We start from the raw sequence: 23,845 nt of genomic DNA on the forward strand, positions 1-23,845 counted from the left end.
AATTTTGTGTGCATTTCTGAATTTTGTATGCATTTGTGAATCTGTGCTTTTTAAATTTTGTGTGTGCATTTGTGAATTTTGTGCGCATTTGTGCATCTTGTGTGTGTATTTATGAATCATGTGTGTGCATCTATGAATCCTGTGTGTGCATATGTGAATGTAGTGTGTGCATTTATCTTTATTGAGACTCTTCTGGCTCCATACAAGTCAGCTCTGAGAGAGCAAGAGCAAAAGAGAGAGAGAGAGGGAGGGAGGGAGAGAGATGTGGAAATCTTTCCGTTGAGACGCAGCAAGGACAAACTATCGATCTGATCCACACTCCTGTCAACGCAAACCGTCCAGAGCACAGGATCACGCCAACTCTCTCTCTCTCTCTCTCTCTGTTCTGCTCTCTTTAACTTCACACATACTTTATAAATTCACATAACTGAAATAAAAGAACCACATGTCAATTTCCATAAAGAATTCTGCTCTGAGAAATCCAAGGGTGAATCTCACAAAACCTGTCCAAGAACATGTCTGGGTCAAATTTCCTCCCAAAAAACAAAACAAAAGTAAGAATATGGAATTATAATTTTAAGATCATTAAGATTTTTTACATGATCCATTAAGTACTGCTCTGACACACTTAATTACTTAATGCATATAAACAAAATAATAATAGAATTATTACTAGTATTTATATATTTAATTTAAGCCAATTTAATTAAAAAAAATTATAAATCACTCCAATTTAATAAAAAATACATAATAATAATAATAATAATAATAATAATAAAGCAAAATATTTCAGTATTTTTATGATATAATAAGAATCACTGAGAATAATGGGAATAATGAGAAAAACAAACATCCTTGTGCATAAATGAGAATCTTCATGCATTTTTTAACTGAATATCATAGAAATAAATGAATAAACATCACTGTCTGTGGGTTTGAGTCAGTCTGGCCTTGTGTCTTCTATGAAGGGTTGAAGATGAACTGTCCCATTCTCCTTTAACCATTAATTTAAGTCTTTGCATTAACTCTAGTATACTAGACGACTGACCTGTTGGCCCTAATGGAAATTCTGTCGTAATATATTCACATATTAGGACACACAGTGGTCCCAAAATATTATTTGGACACTTAAGCCACATAGGGGCACACATTTTTGGCATAAAAAACATCAAAGTGTCTGTATGTGTGTCTCAAATGCTGCACTAACTTCGACTATGTCATTGTTTTTGCTTGTTGATTTGGTGGTTTTTAGTCAGTCCGCACAGGGAGAAGACCACAGGTGTAGTATATGACATAAACTAACAAACAAACCCAACCTGTCAGTTTTTTCTATGCAACAGAATACATACAGTTTATCATTTAAAAAAATAAAGTTTCAACTTTAATTTAACTTTGAAATTGATTATAATATTTTTTTAGGCATCTTTCTAATGTCATTGCATTCAAAAGTGTACTTTTCGTGGAACAGAACTGAAAATGTTAATTCAAACTCTCAGACTGTAAAAGTGATCAGTACTTTTTTTGGTCTGAAGTTATTGCTATTACCTAACAACCCTGAGCACTGAACAGCAAATATTGCTGAGAGTTGCTCTATCAGCATTTCTGAATGAAAGTCCGAGGAAACTGAGAGAACCCATTCAATAAAAGAGGAAGAAAGCCACACGACAGAGGCTTCCCCGATCAGGGAGGTCTGGAGAGCATGAAAATGTGGATTCCCAAGTGCTTCAAGAGTGGGATGCTTCAGTTACATCCCGCCAAGAGCAAGAAGCTGGGCCAGCCTGACTCAAACCTGCAGATAGTGATTGAGAGTGATGGTTAAATGGATTAGAGAGAGAGGGAGGGAGAGGGAGAGAGAGGGGAGGGAGATTTGCCATGAAGCTTTCTGCCCTTGAACATACAGGGCAAATCTGATCCAGTAAAGTAGACAGCACGCGCACTACAAGTCCATATTCTCACTTTTGGATACTTCACACATACACACGCACCCTGCACCCAGCATCTCCTGGAGAAGTAGGGCACCGTCCTCCCCTGACAAACCGACGGAGTGTGCATTAAAAAGAGAGATATAAAGATAAAAAACAAACACGGAAGAACCGCATCCTCGCTGCGGGAGGCGATGCCGTTTCCACACGGACCCAAGTCGAGCGTGCGGTGAGTCCTTCTCAACTACTTCAGCGACCCGGATGAAACGAGCCTGTCAAGGCGTCTCACTTTTGATTCATGTTGGAAACGCCAAAAAGTAGTTTCTGCTCGAGTTCAAAGGCGAAATCAGCCCTCTTACCGTTAAACGCGAGAGTGTTGTTTTATCGCAGTTCCTCATCTTCAGTGGCGGGACGCGCGTGCGACACACCCCGTGCGTTTCCGTTCGCTCTGCAGAGAGAAGACCGATTTCAAACTGTTTTCTGACGCTAAACTACCACAGTTTTCAACTTTATCCACGGTTTTTGTGAGAGTACGGATGTTGGATTACCTTCAGGGTGTGTTTGAAGAGCATCGATGCTTGTTTCAGATGTTTTACAGTACAGTACGGAGGAGTATGACGTTATGTCAGCGAGTGGAACTTGTACGTTTTTACGTCAGGCAGAACGAAAATGTAATATTAAACCATTTTAATTACTTTTATATTCTCTATTAACCTTCGACATTACCAGATTGGTGTTAAACAGTTAATCATATCGGGAATGCTATTTAGACGTTAAGTAAACTAGTAAATTTAGTTAAATTTGACGTTAAAACTGATAGTTGATGTTGCCATGTTGACGATATAACAATATTATAGTTTGATACTGCATTAACTCATATAATGTTACATTTACCAACCTGCTAACTACTAAATAATTTAAAATTCGTCATAACTGGCCTCTCAAAGCCGAAGAAATACAGTAAGATACATCTAAAGCACTAATGTCCACTCAACATTAAATGTTTATGGAAGATAACAAAAACTTTTTAAATGAAACCTAAATGTTATGCATTGTGCAGGGAATTCTTTAAACACCCATTTCCCAATAAATTATAGGCTACTGAAGACAGTTCACACATTTTATTTGCAAAACATTAAAAGATCTTACAGTAGAAGTGTATTCAGTAAAGACTTGAAAATATGCTTTGTTTAGGCTACTGTAAAATGACATACAAATATATTTTCTGATCTAAAAATACCTGATCTGATTTAAAAATGTTGTTATGTAGACGGATTGAGTCAGTCTATTTTTGCACATGGTTACTTTTACCTGATTTTTACAGGCATGCATTGCATTTGCAACCTTAGAAATGGATGTACGTTATGCGCGTATCTGCACACGTGAGACCATTCCTCACTCCTCCCATTTCCCAATGGAAATTAAATGTGGTTCATTCAGGAAACTATACCATGCAATATTTAACATACAATCTCTGCATGGTAATATGTGCATGAGATATGTCGCACATCCCCTTTGCTTCTCTTATTTGAAGTCCTGTCTTATATAATTTCTGTCTGTGAAGTGTGTGTGTGCATGTACCATGCATGTTCCTCACTCCAGACTCCTGTTGTATGCGAGATCAACCATCTGTCCGGACTGGTGGTTGTTCACAGGATGACATCCAACGTCTGTTTAGGGGGGGTTTGGCTAATTAGACCATCAGCAGAAAGCAGCGCTAGAAAAAAACAGGCTGACATCAAGTTAAACACTGAAATGTGTGGTGTTTGCTTTCAGGACCATGGACAGCAGCTGCTAAAGAGTGAAGGATGCAACCAAGCAGACATTTCTGAGCTTGGAAAAGAGTAAACCCACTTCATGTGACCTTCGGGAAATGAATATGCTCTGCAGTGACGCAGTCCAGGAGCTGCTATGGATGTAGGTCCAAGTAGAAGAATCAGTACCTTTGACCCAACAAATCAGGACAGTGTCCAGACACAAAGTAATAAGACAGAAGTCAATACACAAAAAAATAAACTTGCATTAAAAGAATTGCCGTCAACCTCATAACAACAAAACACTTTTATGCACATTTTCTTTTTATGTATTTATGACCTTTTCCTTTTGGAGTAATGACTGTGGCGAAGTTATGGGATGTTTTAACCTGACCACCGGCGCTGCTATTCCATGTTAACACTTCCCACCTCTGAACCCACGGTGGTCCCTTTCCCGTTTCTCCGGACCCTCAGAAATCCCCTTTTACTCACACGCCTGCCATGCGTGCACACGTGGGACTCCTCTACCTGCTGGTGCATGTGCTGGCAAATGCAAGAGGGCAGTATGACTTGTGCAAGTCTCTCGTGAGCACGGACGAAGGCGCTGTGTGGGAGCATTACGCGTGCCAACCCAAAGCCCAGGCCATGAAGGAATACATGCGCATCCTCGTCGAGCCGCCAGGCGTCACCTGCGGGAACCCACCTGAGAGATTCTGCACTCTGGTGAGTCGTGTAGAAGAAATAACTACTTTTTTCAACATTGATAATAATAAAAATGTTTGTTGAGCAGAAAATCAGCATATTAGTATGATTTCTGAATGATCATGTGATGCTGAAGACTGGAGTAATGATGTTGAAAATTCAGCTTTGAATCACAGAAAAAAAAAATTTTTTTTTAAATATATTCAAATATAAAAAAGTTATTTGGAATTGTAATAATATTTCATAATATTACAGCTTTTACTGTATTTTTGATCAAATACATTCAGCCTTGGTGAGCAGAAGAGACTTAAAAACATAAAAAAAAAACACCAACCCAAACATATGAAAGTTGGTGTTCTGAGAAATCAAAACACAGACTCTGTAAAATATATTAGTGTTAAAATCAATATTAACCCCAAAAACATAAAATCGAATAGTACATCCATCCGGGCAACTTCGGCCAGCTTTTATCGACATGCTACTGTATGATCGAGGCCATATTAATTCCAATCTTGAATACTATTCAGGACAGTCAATATGAGAAATAGGGAAGTAGGGTGTGATAAAAATATACAGCATGCTAATTTCTGTTTCCCACAACCAGAAGTTTAAAGATGTGTCACATGGTCAGCAGGCTTGACAGTAATATGTTTCTTCCTGCATCCTTCTTTTCTGCTCATTAGCTAGACAAATACAATTAAGTGATGTAACATTTCCCAGTAGCTGTAACTCATTTGTCTATAAGCTGGTAAGTGGGAGCTCATCATATTAAAGGAATAGTTTCAATCACCAAAAATGAAAATTTGCTGACAGTTTACTCACCCACAGGTCATCCAAGATGTAGATGTGTTTGTTTGTTCACGAGAAGATATTTGGAAAATGTAGCATTTCATTATGGATCCTCTGCAGTGAATGGGTGCCATCAGAATGAGTCAAAACAGATGATAAAAACATCACTATAATCCACAAGTAATCCACACCACTGCAGTTAACATCTTGGAAAAGCCAAAAGCGGCATGTTTGTAAGAAACAAATCTATCATCAAGATGTTTTTAACTCAAAACCGTTGCTTCTAGTTAAAATATGAGTCCATGATCCATAATATTGCTTCGTCCAGTGAACTATTCCTTTAAGATTATTTGTTCATTTCATTAACTTATGCATTGAGTCTGCATCTTGCATCTGTTTTATAAAATAAACTAATACAGTATAATGATTATTGCTCAAAATTGCTTGACTATCGAATTATACTAACTTTATAGAATTTACAAAGTGTCAATTAGTACCTGAATGGGACAGACCTCAGGCAGATGCTTCCAGATTGTTCCTCGATTCATTTTTTGACCACTAGCCATTGGCTGGTGTAAACTAAGCAGGACTTGTTGAACGGTGCCAAATTTAGCCCATAATGGGGGCGGAGGTCTTGAAGCAGCGTTAATTTGAGCAGGATGTGCCGTGCAGGTCACCGACCACTGCAGAAAAATGCAGCTGAGGTCAGCAGGCGTAGAAAGCAGAAGGCCGAGGTGTTGTTTTTACCCATGTGGGTTTGTTGGCAGAGTCAGGCTCACAGGAACAGAGGACCGGGAGGATGTCGAATTTCACTTCACTTATAGCAAGGGTCAGCAGGTTATTCTCAAGGACAAAGAGGTCACGCAGTGCACTATGGGTTTTATTAAGTGAGATTTGTGAGGATAACATACAGAATCAAAAGGTATTCCATCAGTCAATGAGTTCTGTTACTAAAAGAGAGTGTGATTGGTGCTTGCCTGTGCAAATGTTGTGCGGCTGTAAATGTGAAAGGATGTTGTGGATGGTTGCTAAGGATGTCGCTAGGTTGTTTCTTTGTGTCTGGTGAAGGGTTATCTTAGTTAACTAAAACAAAAAACAACTTGAAATAGAATGAATTCCTATTAACATTAAAAGGGGTTGTGAAATGCTCATCTCCTGTTAATCTTGAGTACCTATAGAGTAGTACTGTATCCTTCATATCTTCAAAAAGTCTTTAGTTTTATTATATTTATAAGAGAAAAATAGTCTGTGCCGATTTTTTTCGGAAAAACACGAGCGTCTGGAGGCGTGCCGTGTGGGCGGAGCTAAAGAATCACGAGCGCGAGTAGACTTTTGCGTTGACAGCGTTTGGAAATTGTGACATTACCGTGAGGAAAAAAACCATCATCCAAAACAAACCATGGCTAACAGTCAGATTCAGCCGTTTATTTATGATCCAGAATCAGATCCAGAGGCTGAAACTGAACAAGAGCAGCAGCAGCAACGACTACAGCAGGACATCTCTATGTGGTATGTATTGAAACTGTATATATTTGCTTAGCGGTTTTGGAAAATGACTAAGTTTCACTTTATGTCGTCTTTTTTTTTCTTTAAAGGTGTACAAGGTTTACTTGATGGGCTTACGCGCCGATAGCTAAGTTAATAACACAGAGATATTTTAAGCAGTATTACTCACCGCCTGTGGTTCCGCCTGTGGTTCCAACACACGATTGTGACCCTTTTTCGTTGGGACTGCATTATCCTTAAGAAATAAACGATGTGCAAATCCGGCGTCAAACTGGGCCTTGTTTGTAAAACAAGCATCTTCGAAATGCAGGGAACAAACAAAAACACTTGCACAACTCCGTCGATACTCTGTAAAAATGAACTCCGTCCACTGGTCCCTTAATGTTTTTTTTTTGGTAATCTGTGCAGGGTTGTCTCGCCCTCGCAACCAAAAACACACTTCTTTTGTGACATTTTGCGACGCTCTCGCTCTGATCAGTGAATGTCTCTGCTCTCAGTACTCTGCTCTACGGGAACAAAAATACTCCTTCAAACGTACAACTTAATTTTTGAAACTTTTTCCATGTTTAGCATGGGAATCCAACTCTTTAACAGTATAAAAAACTCAGTATGCATGAAATAGCATTTCACCCCCCCTTTAATTTAAATTGATGTAACAACTAAAGAATAATAAAGAATTAAATCTACCAGTTCAAATAGTAGACATAAAAAATGCAACAAAATTACAATTAAATTAATAGAATTCTTTTATGTTTTTTTTTTAATCAATGATTTACATTTAAATTTAGTCATTTAGCAGACGCTTTTATCCACAGATGAGGACAGTGGAAGCAATCAAAAACAACAAAAAGAGCAATGATATATAAGTGCTATAACAAGTCTCAGTTACAGGTTAACAGTACACGTAGCATGGGATTTTAAATAATATAATAAATAAAAAAGAAAACAAATAGAATAAAAAAATAGAGTAAGCTAGTGTTAGAGATCTTTACACACACACACACACACACACACATACAATTGCATAATAAATTAAAATAAAATAGAATACAAAAAGATTAGAAAGGTAGTTGGATTTTTTTTTAAAGAATAGTTTTTGAAGGAGTTATGGTTGATGTGCCTACCTTGATATTGAAATTGTGATGAAACGTTGAGTTGAAGGTGATTGTCCATACTCCAGGAAGAAATGTCTGTTAGACAAGCTGAGATGCGAATAGCTCCAATAGGATCATCAGGATGGAATGAGAGGTATAGTTGAGTGTCATCAGCATAGCAGTGGTATGAAAAGCCATGTTTCTGAATGACAGAACCTAATGATGCCATGTAGACAGAGAAGAGAAGTGGTCCAAGAACTGAGCCCTGAGGCACCCCAGTAGTTAGATGTTGTGACTTGGACACCTCACCTCTCCAAGATACTTTGAAGGACCTATCTGATAGGTAAGACTCAAACCATTGAAGTGTGGTTCCTGAGATGCCTTTTACCAGTAGGGTTGATAGGAGGATCTGGTGGTTAACTGTGTCAAAAACAGCGGACAGATCAAGCAGGATAAGTAATGAAGATTGGGATTTTCTGCTCTTGCCAGTCTTAGAGCTTCAACAACTGAGAGCAAGGCCGTCTCAGTTGAATGTCCACTTTTGAAGCCAGATTAGTTGCTGTCAAGGAGGTTGTTGTGTGTGAGAAATGTAGAGACTTGTTCAAGTGTTTTTGCAATGAAAGGAAGAAGGGAAACTGGTCTGTAGTTCTCTAAAAGAGATGGGTTGAGGTTGAGTTTGAGTTTCTTAAGTAGTGGAGTTAGACAGGACGTGCCTGTCTAAATGATGAGGGAATGTATTGATGATGTGAGTGAGTGCAGGTACAACTGCAGGAGACATGGCTTGAAGGAGATGAGATGGAATAGGATCAAGCGGGCAAGTAGTAGGGTGATTAGAAAGGATGATTTATTTGTTAAATTTAATTAAACATAAAATAATTAAAGCAGTGTTTTAATGATATTAAAATAATTTTTATGTGTAAATATAGATATGGCTTGGGTCCAAAGTAAGTCTGTGTTATTTTGTCACCTGTTTAATACTTGAGCGTAATGCTTCAAATCCAGTAAGAGCAACAGTAACAGTGATGCTTGACTTTGCAGAAGGAAAAAACAAGCAAAAGGGTGTGCAGGCTGAAGAGATAAAGGGCGTAAATAAATACTAGTGTCAGGGGAAAAGAGGTAATACAACCCTGATTAAATTATCCAGACACTGCAATGTCGTGCACAAACACACATAAACTTTGTTCACTATGATTGTGCCTTTTCACTATGATGAAGCTGCTGATGGGACTGATGCAGGAAAAAACACATACGGTTATTAGTCTCATAAGGGAGCCGTAAATGGACACAGCTCTCACACACTTAACAGTTAACGATCTGTTTAATGTAAGGCTAAGGGAGACCCATTTTCTCTCACTCGCTCTCACTCTCTCACACACATTTATACAAGCACAACTTAAAGGGATGGTTCACCCGAAAATCACAATTCTTTCATGATTTACTTAGACTTGACATGACAAATGGCATTCTGATTATATGTATGACTATGGAAAATAACATTTTGCAAAACATTTTTAGGTGAACTTTTCCTTTAATCATATTTGAGAAAATGTTTGTATTATTTATTTCTGGTTTAAGTAAGAATCTGAATTTTCAGAGTAACTTTGCATGCCACAATTCTGCCATAATTTACTTGCAATAAACACAAAAGCAGATGATTTGCAGAATGTTCACATTGTTCTTTTCCATGTAGTGAAAGTAAATGTGTACAAATTCTGCCAAGCTTAAAAAATAAGCAAGAAACACCAAAAAAGGTAATCATGCATACAATTTGAGTGCCATATTCCAATCATGTGAATTTGCAGTAGCATATGAGCGAGTAAAAGATGTCAGAATTGTGATTTTGGGTGAATTATACTTTTAAATTCTGTTTGTGCAACTGTGGGAATGTATTTGTCTTGGTTTAGGTAAGAATCAAAGTAACTTTACATGTCATAATATTCTATCTAACTACCCCCCCCCCTTCAGAAAATAAAAATCTCAATTCTGCCTTTCAGTTTTTTCAATGCACAAACAAAAACAGTGTTAACATTATGCAAATGATCTGCTTTTGTGGTTTATCCTAAGCAAATCATTACCTTTTTGCTGAATTGTCTTTTTTTTTTTGGAACTATCCCTTTAAATCCTCCTAGATGGATTTGTTTGAATATTGTTGCATGCAAAGATACTCTAAAATACTGATTGTTATTTAAACCAAGACTGAAAAAGCTAACACACATACACAAAGCTAATGGACTGGCCTCTGGAATGTTCCTCAGGTCATCCCAAGCTCTTTAATATTGATGGGGCCCTTAATGGTCCTGCAAGCAGACATCCACAGCGTGCCCGGACGTTTTCCTTTTCCATTCTAGACATGACGTGTTTGGACAGCCTGGCACAGTCAGCACTTTTTACAACAGACGGGATCCTCCCTAGTATCTCTCCTTCCAAGAAAACGACTAAGGCAGATGACAGAGAAAAGTGGGGTGGAAACCGAGTACTGTTAACCGACAGCCAGGTTAAAATTACTGAGAGCATTACAAAATTGCAGCATCTTTGAAAAACATAAAGTAAGTTTCAGCGCTCAAAACTTCATCGCCATTCCAAATAGAGCGTCTATAAAAACTAAAATAGAAAATGGTCTTGTTTTTAACTTCCACAAAGTTCTGACTTCAGCTAGATGAACAAATCAACACATGACTGTCCACATTTACACATTAATGACCCTTATTCTGTGTTCAGAAACCAGGCCCACACACCCACAAGGAGGAAGTCTACAAGAAGAGTATTATTCCTAAACAGCAGCAATCTGTACAAAAATCTAATGTAAATAATATACTTAAAATGTTAAATAATAAATACATGCATACATACATTCAGATATTTATATGTATTTATATATGAAATAACACACACACAGGTTATATATACATACACACACACAAACATACTCACACAAATAATGACCTACTAAACGCCATCAAGTCAATTCCCAATGAATAAGTGTTTTCCACATTATATCCTATTTCACTTGGAAACATGTCACATTACAGAAGCAAAATGAGTTAAACAATGTTATTTCATGATGTGGTATTTAATAATCTCTCGCATCTCACAGCAGCTGCTCTTTTTCTAGTCTGTGTGTGTTACTGTGTGTTTTGTGTCCATTGCTCTGTTTGCCTGTGTGTGTGTGTGTGTGTGTGTGTGCCTGTCCCAGTTTGTGCATGTTTCTGCCCAGGGTCCAAAATTAACTCTCACTGAGCTGCATATGTGAGTAAAAATGACCTACTCCTCAGTTGGCTGGTAACTAAAACTGCAACATAATGCATGTTAACATCTGTCAAGGCTCTAAACACTTACCAAAGTATTACATTTACCAGTGGAAAACATTTTAATGCTATGTGACACATACTGTATGTGCAAATTTTCTCACATTAAGCCACCAGGATTAAAATGTGGAACATGTCTGTTCACGTTTATGTGAGAGGGATGCTCATCCGGCATGTTTTGTAGAGTATATGATGCTGCAAATGAGACAATGACCTGCACCGTTTGTCAATATAATGCAAGGAAAACTCCTCTGTAATACACTCTTGAAAATAAATCTTCTTCATTGATTATATGTTTCCATTAAATGTATAATTGGTAAAAAAAAAAAAAAAAAAAAAAAAGGTAAAATTTGCTGAAAATGTACTCCCCCTCAGGCCATCCAAGATGTAGATGAGTCTTCTTTTTCATTGCATTTGGAGAAATGTAGCATTCCATCACTTGCTCACTAATGGATGCTCTGTGGTGAATGGGTGCCGTCAGAACGAGAGTCCAAACAGCTGATAAAAACATCACAATAATCCACTCCAGTCCATCAGATAACATCTTGTGAACCAAAACGCTGCATGTTTGTGAGAAACAAACTTTAAACCATTGCTTCTGGCTAAATTATTAATTCATAAGTCATAATAACATTTCCTTTAGTGAAAATGTCCATCTTCTTTTGACCTCTTACGTCAAAGTCCGCCCACATATTTGTTTAGAACAATTTAGGAAAGTTTGTAAACGGCGCTTGATTTATTTATTTCTCTCTAGATTGAGAAAACTTTTTGAGACATTGAGACATTAGCTGATGGACTGGAATGGTGTGGATTACTTGTGCATTATGTTGTTTTTATCAGCTGTTTGGACTCTCATTCTGACGGCACCCATTCACTGCAGAGGATCCATTACTAAACAAGTGATGTGAAGCTAAAGAAATAAACTCATCTACATCTTGGATGGCTTAAGGGGGAATACATTTTCAGCAAATGTTCACTGTTCAGTTGTTGTACAAAAGGTTCCTTTATAGTGGTAAACGGTTCTTAAAATTATTAAAGGGGGGGTGAAATGCTATTTCATGCATACTGAGTTTTTTACACTGTTAAAGAGTTGGATTCCTGTGCTAAACATGGACAAAGTTTCAAAAATTAAGTTGTACGTTTGAAGGAGTATTTCTGTTCCAAAAAAACCTCTTCCGGTTTGTCACATGTTTCGGAAAGTTTTTTTCGAGTATGGCTCTGTGTGACGTTAGATGGAGCGGAATTTCCTTATATGGGTCCTGAAGCACTTCTGCCGGAAGAGCGCGCGCTCCCGTATAGCAGAGCACTGAGAGCACAACAGACTTCACTGATCAGAGCGAGAGCGTCGCGAAAAGTCACAAAAGAAGTGTGTTTTTGGTTGCCAGGGCAAGACAACCCTGCACAGATTACCAAAAGAGAAACAGCATTAAGGGACCAGTGGATGGAGTTTATTTTTACAGAGCATCAACGGAGTTGTGCAAGTGTTTTTGTTTGTTCCCTGCATTTCGGATTGCACATCGTTTATTTCTTAAGGATAATGCAGTCCCAACTAAAAAGGTGTGTTGGAACTGCATGCGGTGAGTAAAACTGCTTCAAATATCTCTGTGTTGTTAACTTAGCTATCAGCGCGTAAGCACATCAAGTAAACAACATGCGATGTTGTCATCAAACTGCACTTTCCACATGTACAGCTTAAAAAAAAAAAAAAAAAAAAGACGACATAAAGTGGAACTTAGTCATTTTCCAAAACCGCTAAGCAAATATATACAGTTTCAGTACATACCACATAGCATACCGCCTTTGCTAATGCTGCTCTTGTTAAATTTCAGCCTCTGGATCTGTTTCACAGCTTCCACATGCTCTCAACTCAAAAGCCTACTGGCGCTCGTGATTCTTTAGCTCCGCCCACACGTCACGCCTCTAGGCGCTCGTGTTTTTCCGGGAAAAATCGGTACAGACTATCTTTCTCTTATAAATATAATAAAACTATAGACTTTTTGGAGTTATGAAGGATGCAGTACTACTCTATAGGTACTCAAGAATAACAGGATATTGAGTGAAAACGAGCATTTCACCCCCCCTTTAAAATGTTCTTCATGCTAAGAAAAAATGAATGGTTCTCGTAAGAAATTCTTGTGAAATCAATGTGAATACACTCTCTTTTGAAAAACATGTTTTTTAAGAGTGTAGGTAAAAATATGTATTTGTAATAACAATAATGCAAAATATAGTAATATTTATCGCTAATTGATTTTCTTAGTTTACCCACCACTGGCAGATTTTTGTGACCCTGTTTCTTACTTGCTCGTGTTGTCTGGAAAGAAAAAGCGAGAGAGATAAAGACAGAGTTCCCTAATGATGGGGGAATCACAGCTTAGTTCATCGGAGCAAACTCACACACCCAAAAAGCATGTGTTGTTCATGTGCACACCTCTCTTAAAGCACACAGCCACAGTGCACATGAAACAGTAAGACGTGTCGCTGTGTGAACACGTGTGTATGAAAGTAAAAAACCCTCATGCTACACAACAGTGCTCTCTGATTTAAAGGCACAAATGAGCCAGTGCTAAAAATAGAAATGAGAGTGAAAGAGAAGCGGGAAGTGAAGAAGAAAGAGGGGGAGGAAACAGGAAGAAGGGAGAAGAGATATGACAGAAGATAGAAAACAATGCCAGAATAGAATACTAACATTATTTTACCGAACATCCTGTATACTGCCTACTTTATAAAAATAGAAAGTAAAACAGTAGGAAATATCCCATTTCAAACAGTAACACGCTTTTAGTTGCATTCAATTTGTACTTGTCGTCAATTCATAAATAAAAACTGTACTTGCAGGTAATATAATATTAATTAAGTGTGCTTAAAGAGAGCTTGTTTCTGTTTTACACTTTAAAAAAATGCACTTTGCTATAATGTTGAATGCGTTTTAAAAATTAAAATTTTTTAATTTTTAATTTTTTAGTTTTTAAAATTAAAAATACATATTTAAAGTACATTTTAAATACATATTTCTAAAGAATTTTTTGTATTGCTTTAAAGAAGTACATTTACTTAGGTGCTGACTAACATGCAAAGTATTTGATTATAACTATTATCTGATATTACAAAGGACAATAGAAGTAATTCTGAAATTACATTTAAAGGTGTTCTTCAGTCCTCCATAAGTAAGTAAAAATGCACTATTAATATGTATATTAATATATTAAAAATATGTATATTGTCATTTAATTGTAAATAACATGCAGTTTAGTGTTTCACATTTAAGCATATATGTTATATCATTTCCATTATAAGTACTTTTTTTTAAAAGGTCCCCTTCTTCGTGATTCCATGTTTTAAACTTTAGTTAGTGTGTAATGTTGTTGTTAGAGTATAAATAATATCTGTAAAATTCTAAAGCTCAAAGTTCAATGCCAAGCGAGATATTTGCTTTAACAGAATTTGACTACAAAAAAACGACCCGTTTGGACTACAGCCCTCTAGTTCCTGCAGTAATGACGTCACTAAAACAGTTTTTTGACTAACCTCCGCCCACAGGAATACACAAAAAAGGGGGCGTGGTTTTGTTGCGCTCAGACGGAGAAGAGGAAGAGCTGCGTTTGTGTTTGTCACCATGTCGTCGAAACGCTGTTATTTTCATCTCTGAGTCCAATCATCTTTGTTTGTGACAGTGAAAACAGCGCTATACAGATAAGTGAATTGTGTGAAAAATACAGTGTTTTTTTTACACGCGAAACATGAACACATGTTATATTATCCAACTGTAAACACAATCAAAGCTTCAAAAAAGCACGGAAAACGGGACCTTTAAAGGCAAGTGTGTTTTTTTCTTCTTTTTTTTAAGATGCAGTTACCAACTATTTTCTCCCGTTTAAATAATGTACTAAATCCCTGGAAATTGAAGGTCAAGTTGAGTGCACTGCATCTACTGTTGTATTGTTCTGTTCAATTTGGTAAAAGTAGTCATTTGGGTATTATATTGCACAGAGAAAATATGCTTACTGTGCACAGTATACATACTGCAGAAAGAGAGCACGCTGATATGAACAGAAACAAAGGGAACGAAGATGAGCTTGAGATGGACAGAGAAAGACAATAGACAGCTGGTGCCTAGAGTACTAGTTTAATAGGATGAATCTGTTGTTCTGCGTGTCTCGGCCTGATCTCACAGATGTCAACGCTCAGCTATAAAGTTTCATGCTACAAACGAAACAAGAAAGCAGAGAAAACACTTTGAAGAGTTCTGGAGATCTAGAATATAGGAGATCATTATTAAATGCTTTCCTGGAATACTTGATACAGAAAATATGGAAATGTTTTCTATGCAATATATTTTCCATAAACCACTTCTGTAGTCATTGTTTTAAATGAACACAGTTTAAGAAAAATACTGCTGAAGGGGCACTACACTGTAAAATAAACAAAATAAAACAAAAATTGAGAAGAAAATATAATTTCAATCTTTTTACTTCAAAATGTATTTGTGAAATTCAGTAGTTTCTACACCAAATTATTTCCACTGTACAGTGACTCTACCATGTGTAGTTACTGTAGATGCAACACAATGAAGTGTCTAAAACCTCTTAACCATGGTAAAAATCTCTGCCTTATGTACAACACGGTTCAAAACAACATCTAAAATAACCATTTTCATTCATAGCTAAATGTATGATCCATAGCTTTCTTTGCATAATATTAGAAATACAGCAATATCACTATTCATCCTGTCATCCCTGAATATCATAATATCTATACATATATGTTAAAAAAAAGACTGATTACATGCTAGGTTGTATGAGATTACCAGTACTGTTCATCTCAATACCCAGAACACTTACCTGAAAAACTTATAAAGAAAGTTTCCAAAGCTTTGACCTCAGTTTATTCATTTTGAAAAAGACAAATGTGTTTGCAAGCGCTTTCCAGTGTGCCAGAACCTTTATTAAAGAACAGCCTTTTTAGGTTTTGGATTTTGTCATGAACTGTGGTTGCAGCTACTTTTTCTTTGGCTATATTTACACTTAATTATGACACACACCTGTACCGAAACACCAGGTGAGCGCCGCTGTTAGCAGTTCTGATTGCTTCTTCATTTCTTCATTTTAAATTAAATACAAAAATCCAAATATTTACTGCTTATACTTTCATACACACACACACAGCATATTGTTTAAACATAAAAAAAATACATACTTCACATTTAAACTTAATTACAAATCCTAGTTAGCTGCCTAACGTGGCAACAGTTTAAGAAATCATATTTGTGCTCACAGCTTGCAGCTTGTTCTAAATAGTAAGCAATAATTAGACATTCTAAGATTCCTTATTAGCTGCCTTATTAGTTCACATCCTGCACCCCTTTCATATTTGTTTAATAAATATTTTGATTATGCTTTCAGCCATCAATAAGACTGCAGTACAGTCAGCTCCATTTAACACATTTTATCTCCAAAAAGCACTGAAAATGCAAAAAAAAAAAAAAAAAAAAGGTCTGCAGCTTCCATCTGGGGCCGCTATGATCCAATTCAGTCAGGATGCTGTCTTAGAAGGAAGCTGCCTATGTTGACTAAAGTCAGTGAGAACAGACCAAGCTTTGGAACAGACGTACACTTCCTAGTGTATTCCTTAGAGTGTATTCTTAGTGATGTTCTCGTAAACCGAATAGAGCTCACATTGTGTTCTCAGTTTCTTAAAGACCACTATAACTCTCTCACTCACACACACACACACACACACACTTACAGGAAGAGGATCTAAAGGTATATACATCCACAGAGATGACAAAGAGAGAGATAGATTAACTCATTTTACGATACTGACAGGGCTCGAGACTCATTCTTCCCACTGGTCGCTCTTTTGTGACTAACTTTCTCAATTGGTAGCATGAGCAAATTTGTATTGTATTTTTTTGCTACAACATTACAGCTCATGGGATTAATCAAAGCATGCTGATGAACTTTTATCATAGTTTACAGTTATATGGAAACAAAATGGTTAACATTCAACCTGGTCTTTTTCCTCCTTTTTTCTCCTCTTTTGCTGTGTTACAAGGCGGACTTCGTAGGCTTTAGCTTTCAATTTTGGACAATGTTGTTATCACGTTTTACAAGAAAAGATAATTGGCTGATTTGCTTACATCTATACATATTTCACTTTTTAAGACTAAAAACAATGGATTTTTTGTTATTTTTAATTAAAAAGAACAATAACAATGAAACAGTCAGATGAAATTGACAAAGTAGCTTACAAAACATTTATTAACAAAAACAAAGAAGATTAGGCACGGCATACACCACATGCTGTATTTTATAACGACTAAGAAATTACAGAACGTTTAGCAAATACTTTAAAAAATAAATAAAAGAGAGCTTCCATAGCATAACGTGAGGTAATTTGGTCACAGTCTGGAGCCTGTGATACTGATGTTGTTCTTTAACTGATTGCATGGGATGCGGATGGCACTAGGTAAAGTTCCTATTTAACGGTGGTGTAATGTCCCAGTTGGTTGGTTTAATAGGCTGCTATATGGACGCTGTGACAGGGATCTAGCTCCATGCTGATTGTTGTCGCAGAGACGGGATTCCAGCGTGGATAATTGCTCTAGGAGCTTAGTGATGTAGGCCACCTGCCGGAACAGTTGGCCGTGTATGTGTGTGCGTTTATATGGGGCAGGAGGATGGGATTCTCGGGAAAGCATAGGCATGCTAGTTTTGCATCTTTGCCACATGCATTATTGGACCAAGGTCATGGAAAAGACACAGTCAAACACTTGAAAAATTCATTGGTGAGAAGAGCTGATTCTGTGTTATAACATTCTCTTAAAAAAGAGACTCTGTCCCTTAAAAGTGTCTTGACAACAGAAACACAAACATGCATTCATGCATAGATACACGTGCACATGCCAGCACACATCTATGCATGCAATCACACGTATGCATATTTGCTATCATTCAAATACATGCACACAAGCACCCAAATAACCCAAAACAATAGAGGCATGGGGAAACAAGCATGCAAACATCCAACACCCAATCCAAACAAGCATCCAAACACCCAAACAGACACATATAGATTAAATATACATGCATAAAAGCACACGTATGCACATTATCAAGCATGTTATTACTACATAAAAGTACACAGATACAAATATACACGTAAGCATACTGTACAGACATACTGAGGCATGCAAAACAAAAATGCAAGCAATCAAATTAATGTACACACACACACACACACACACAGACACACACACACAAGCATTGGCAGTACATGCACTAATGCAAAAATGCAAACACATATAGAAGAAATATACATGCAAGCACAAGTATGCACATTTGCAAGCATGCTAATATATGCACACAAGCACCCAAGTACATATACACACATATGCCACCACATTGCATGTACACTGGCAGGGTACATGTATGCTAAGACACACATCAACATCCTTGTTGATCCAGGACCAACCAATCAGAATTGAGATATAACTTATATCTCATATATAATATCTGTTTTAGGGTTAGGTGCTTCTACACCCTTATTAATCAGCAATCATTTCCCACTGATTTTAGGAATAAATTAGGGGTAGGGTTAGGTTTAGGGGTAGGGATTGGGTTAAGTCTATATTTTTGGACAATAATGTTGATCCAGGATCATCAGAAGATTTTGATCCAGGAACATGTCTTACTTGGCAAAATCACGGCGACCAACACACAAATATAGATAAAATATACATGCACGCATGCAGACAAGCACTCATATGCGCATATGCGAGCATGCTAAAACATGCACACAAACACTCACATACAAGCATGCAAAAACAACAGCACAAGCATATACATACATACACAAGCATTACCAGTACATCCACGCAAGCATGCAAACACCAAAGCACACTCAAATTAATGAAATAGATATGCAAATACAAGTGCATGCAAGCACACACTTGCAGTGGGAACTCATCATTGACTTTTATTGTTTTTATAAAAATAGTACTACTTATATATGAGCTAAAGATATTTTATACAGCACTCTTAAGCTAACACTCCCAGAAAACATTCTGTGTTTTTACATTTTACATTATTTAGCATGTTAATTAAGCCATTTTCCTCCCGGGAACTAGCTATTCAGGATGCATGTGATTTCAGGTTTTACTATCATTCTGGGGACATTTGGTCCCCACAATATAAACAAAAGCTAACCCCCACACACACTTCACACACACAAATAGTGCTGTAAATCGCACAATGCACAAAACACACGGTAAGCATGCTAATGCTCCACTAAGTGTGTCAGAGAGTTGGGTTTCAATGGATTTGGGCGTTGAAGGTTTCAGTGTATCCTCCTTTTTAATCCAACTATAGTTTAGCATATCAGGGGTCACAATGAGTTTGTGTTTGAATACATGCATGTATGTGTGCAGATGTTGCATTCAGGTCAGATGATGGCGTCTGTCTGCACTGAAGAAACAGACTGCTGTAAGAGTGCAACAGAATGAGGTTTCTCTCTAATAACATTACGGAGAAAAGAGGAGAGAAGAAACAATGGATTAAAGGAGAGATAGACCGGTGCATCTTGAGGAAACAGCATTATGTTAAGCAGAAATGAGTGGCAGTGCAGAGACCTGTAGGAACAGAGCGGTAATGTGATCTTGGGGAAGAGGGTAACTTTAAACCCCTGTTCTAGAGGGAGCTAATAGAGTCAGACCATCAGACAGAACAGAATTACTGTACTGTAGAATGTGTCTGAAAGGATTAAGATGTACATTCAGAGGAATAACTAGTCACTGAAGTTTCCGAACTGAACGAGGTCTGTGAATCAAACGCTTGAGTTTGGTTTGAAACACTTAGTGGCAACTAATCAGCATAATGCATTATACAGTAGCTGACAGAAGTGCATCCAACGCTTTGGACATTACATAACTGGAATTGTAGAAGCTGCTAGAGTGCTGAGATGAACTGCCAGCTTATTTATATTGCATAAAAAACGGCAAAGGCTGACAAAAATCAGCAGTTATGATCTGATTGGCTGTTACACAACTTCTAGGAGCAAAAGTGGACAGGAAAGTTGAGGTACGCAGCAAGAGCTTTCGAGGAACAACTGGTCACTGGACTTCCCAGAGTTTACAAGCTCTGCTGCATCAGATCTTTAAACATTTTTCAACAGGAAGTTATTAGCAGTGTCAGTCTGATTTGCTGGTATAATAATAATAATATCGCATTTAATAACAGATAAATAGCTAAATGCATGCAAAGTTTGGGTTTATGAGATTTTTAAAAATGTTTTTGAAAGACGTCGCTATAAAAGCTGCATTTTTTGGATAGAAAAATACTGTAAAAACATGAATATTGTGATTTATTATAGCAATTTAAAATAACTTTTCTAATATGTTGATTCCTTAAACACTCAAGAAACATTTCCTATTATTATCGATGTTGAAAACCATTGTGCTCCTTAATATCTTTGTTGAAATTATAGTTTTTTTATTATTCTTTGCTAAATATCTATTTTAAAAGTAAAGCATTTATTTGAAATATTAGAATTTTTAACTCTAATTATAATTGTTTTTACTTTTATATTTAATATTTACTAAATGCGTACGTTAATATTTAATGTGTTGTTGCTGAATACAAGTATTAATTTAAAATATCTTACTGACATTAAACTTTGCATAAATATGAAGTAATAATAATTATAAGACGAAGAATTATAACAAATATAATTATCATATATATATATATATATATATATATATAAACACACATATACATATAAATATATATTATATAAAACTATTATTTGAAATTGTGCAGTGACATTTTTGTGATCTAGATTGTTGTACATTAAAAAACTATTTCTAATTAAGTTACATGTCTCTAACTTGAGAATGAATGACTGTTAAAAGTTGAGCAATTATCCCAACTCTCTTGAATACTGTCATTGTGTGTGTGCTATTCTCTGACTGGTACCAATTATCTGTTAACTAAATATTAAAGAAGTGAGAACAGATTTTTAGCTGATAACAAAAAGTGTGAATATTGACAAAAACAGGAGCTGATTATCGGTCCATCTGTAGTTTTAGGTTATACAGATGAGAAGTGTGGAGCCCAAGTCGCTTTATCACTTTACCACCCCTCTTTATTCTCTCTCTGTCATTCTCTTACATACACGCACTTTGTTTTATCTCCCCTTTAATTTATTTTTTATTCTCCGTGTGCCTGGCTTCATAAATCAGATGATGTATTTCCCAAGATGCACCGCGCTGTACAAGCTTCTCTTATGAGGCGTGTGTGTGATGTCTTTATTAAGCAGCATTTGTGTATGTCGCCGCTCCTGTGAGACGGAGAACAAAAGGAGGCGAGTGTTTATTTGTCTGTCGAGGTGTGAATCTGATATATCGGCACAGATCCTGAATACATGCTGAATAGACAGATTCAAAGCCGTCATACCTGAACGCAGTCGTCTCTGCTAACTATAGTTAGATTATCATCGTCTGTGTGATTTTATAAAGCGAGCTGATGGAATTGACCCAGATTTTTAATGATGTGTGTGTGTGTGCGTGCGCAGCAGGAGTTTGTGCTCACAGATCAACAATCCCTGCAGTCTTTGCTTTTAATAAAAGCCCACAAGTTCTTCACTGTAGTTTTACCCTGACAAGCGCCCATGTGTGGATGTGTGTGTGTGTGTGAGTTTACAATCTGTCTTCACTCACAATATCCCCTTTCTTTTTGTGTTTCTGTTTGCATCTGTGCATCACACTACCTGCTTCTGTTTTTGTCAATCGATCAGTCACTGTTTCTATCTCTATCACATCTCCTGTCTTTGTGAAAAAGAAGTGCGCTTAATTGTGTTGAACGCGTGCTGTGTGCTGAGCTTCAAAAAAGTGCATTTAAAATAAAAGAAATAGAGAAAAACTCTACTTGCAGACACTATGAAACTAAAGGGTTTGTTCACCCAAAAGTAAAAATTCTGTCAATAATTACTCACCCTAATGTCGTCCAAACCCATAAGGCCTTCGTTCATCTTTGGAACACAAATGAAGATATTTTTGATGAAATCCCTCCATAGACAGCAACACAACTGACACATTTGATTGACTTTCACAAAAGTACCAAGCCACATGCGTGTGCATTCGTCAGCATGTAAGCAAATTCTTTGCACACAAAAGTTATTTTCGTAGCTTCATAACATTACGGTCTAACCACTGATGTCACATGGACTATTATAATAACATCTTCACATGTTTTGTGGGCCTGGAAACATTTCAGTTACATTGCTGTCTATGGAGAGTCAGAAAGCTCTCGGATTTCATCAAAATATATTAATTTGTTTTCCCAAGATAAATGGAGGACTTTAGGGTTTGGAATGACAGTAGTCATTAATGACAGAATTTTAATTTTTGGTAAACTATCGCTTAAAAACCAATTAACTCTTTCCCCCACCATTGACGAGTTATGTCGTCTTTTAGAAGACAACGCTTGAGCATGAGTTTTTACGACTTTTTGTGTTTTCACTGATATACACATCTTCTGAATGAGTACAAAACCCCCCAAACAAAAACACAGGTGAACAGAATGGAGAAACGAGCGAACTCTTATGCAAACAGATGCATATAAATAAATGCAATCATCAGCAATAGACAGCATATAAATGAAAAGTGCAATGTTTACGGACTAAAATAATGATCCAGGAAGTGGTATATGGCTGTGCAAGCTTTGGAGGTGTTGCTCAAAACTATACATTTTTACGAAACCTACCTATATTCAAGTGTTGATAACAAAAAAAAAAAAAAAAAAAAAGAATGCATTAAGCTAGAATAAAACAGATTTTTTTTGTTTAAAGGTGGAGGCTCAGATTTCTTTTTTCAAATTCAAATATTCATACAGCAAAATATACTGGAGGCCATCAAATTTGAGTGAAAATCATAAAAATCGCTGGTGGTTGCTGGCAACTTAAAAAAAAAATGCTGGCAGGGAAAGAGTTAAATGTACTTAAAGAGAGAATACTTTTTTGACTATTTTTTAACACTTAAGTATCCATGTACAGTATGCTGAAGTGTGTTTCTTTTTCACAAGGGTGTCTCTGTCTCTCTGTCTGCAGGAGAATCCATACCTCTGCAGTGATGAATGTGATGCGTCTAACCCTGACCTGGCTCACCCGCCGCAGCTGATGCAGGACCGCGAGCGCAGCGGCCTCATCACATACTGGCAGACGGTCACATGGCGGCGGTATCCCGAGCCTCTTCAGGCCAACATCACCTTGTCCTGGAACAAAACCCTCGAACTCACCGACGACATTCAGATCACCTTCGAATACGGCCGTCCCACCGTCATGGTGCTGGAGAAGTCACTCAATTTTGGCCGCACGTGGCAGCCCTACCAGTATTACGCCGATGACTGCTGGGATGCGTTCAACATTGCGCCGAGACGAGCACGCGATCTGACCGCGGCCAACGTCACGCACGTCATCTGCACAGAGCAATACTCACGCTGGGTCGGGTCCAAGAACGAGAAGGTAGTGCGCTTTGAGGTGCGTTCCCGCTTCGCCATCTTCGCCGGCCCGAGGCTGCTGAACATGGAAGGCCTGTACACGCGGATGGAGAGCATGAAGGGTTTACGAGATTTCTTCACGTTCACCAATCTCAGGCTCCGCCTCCTCAGACCCGCTCTCGGAGGAACGTACGTCCAGAGAGAAAACCTGATGAAATACTTCTACGCCATTTCTAACGTGGAGGTGCTGGCCAGGTGAGAACACACAAACAACTGAAG

The 23,845-nt window shown here is 37.3% G+C and overlaps 1 protein-coding gene across 2 annotated transcripts; it reads left to right on the forward strand.

The window, feature by feature from the left end:
• Window positions 1–1,893: 1,893 nt before the first annotated feature.
• Window positions 1,894–23,845, forward strand: LOC113092514 (netrin-G2-like). 2 transcript variants are annotated; one of them, XM_026258135.1, is made up of 3 exons: window positions 1,894–2,151; window positions 3,699–4,399; window positions 23,178–23,845. In XM_026258135.1, the coding sequence occupies exons 2-3, from the start codon at window positions 4,178–4,180 to the stop codon at window positions 23,823–23,825; spliced, it is 870 nt and encodes a 289-aa protein (XP_026113920.1). In that variant the 5' UTR covers window positions 1,894–2,151; window positions 3,699–4,177; the 3' UTR covers window positions 23,826–23,845. The 2 variants fall into 2 exon arrangements, with proteins under 2 accessions (XP_026113920.1, XP_026113921.1); XM_026258136.1 differs by lacking the exon at window positions 1,894–2,151 and adding an exon at window positions 2,369–2,477.

The sequence above is a fragment of the Carassius auratus genome, unplaced genomic scaffold, assembly GCF_003368295.1.
Source record: "Carassius auratus strain Wakin unplaced genomic scaffold, ASM336829v1 scaf_tig00214632, whole genome shotgun sequence".
Taxonomy (NCBI): domain Eukaryota; kingdom Metazoa; phylum Chordata; class Actinopteri; order Cypriniformes; family Cyprinidae; genus Carassius; species Carassius auratus.

Excerpts from the sequence above, each read along its gene's own strand:
- LOC113092514 (XM_026258135.1), top strand. The coding sequence starts at position 4,178 with ATGCGTGCACACGTGGGACTCCTCTACCTGCTGGTGCATGTGCTGGCA. Across the intron at positions 4,400-23,177 it reads CTGAGAGATTCTGCACTCTG|GAGAATCCATACCTCTGCAG; the intron begins GTGAGTCGTGTA and ends CTCTGTCTGCAG.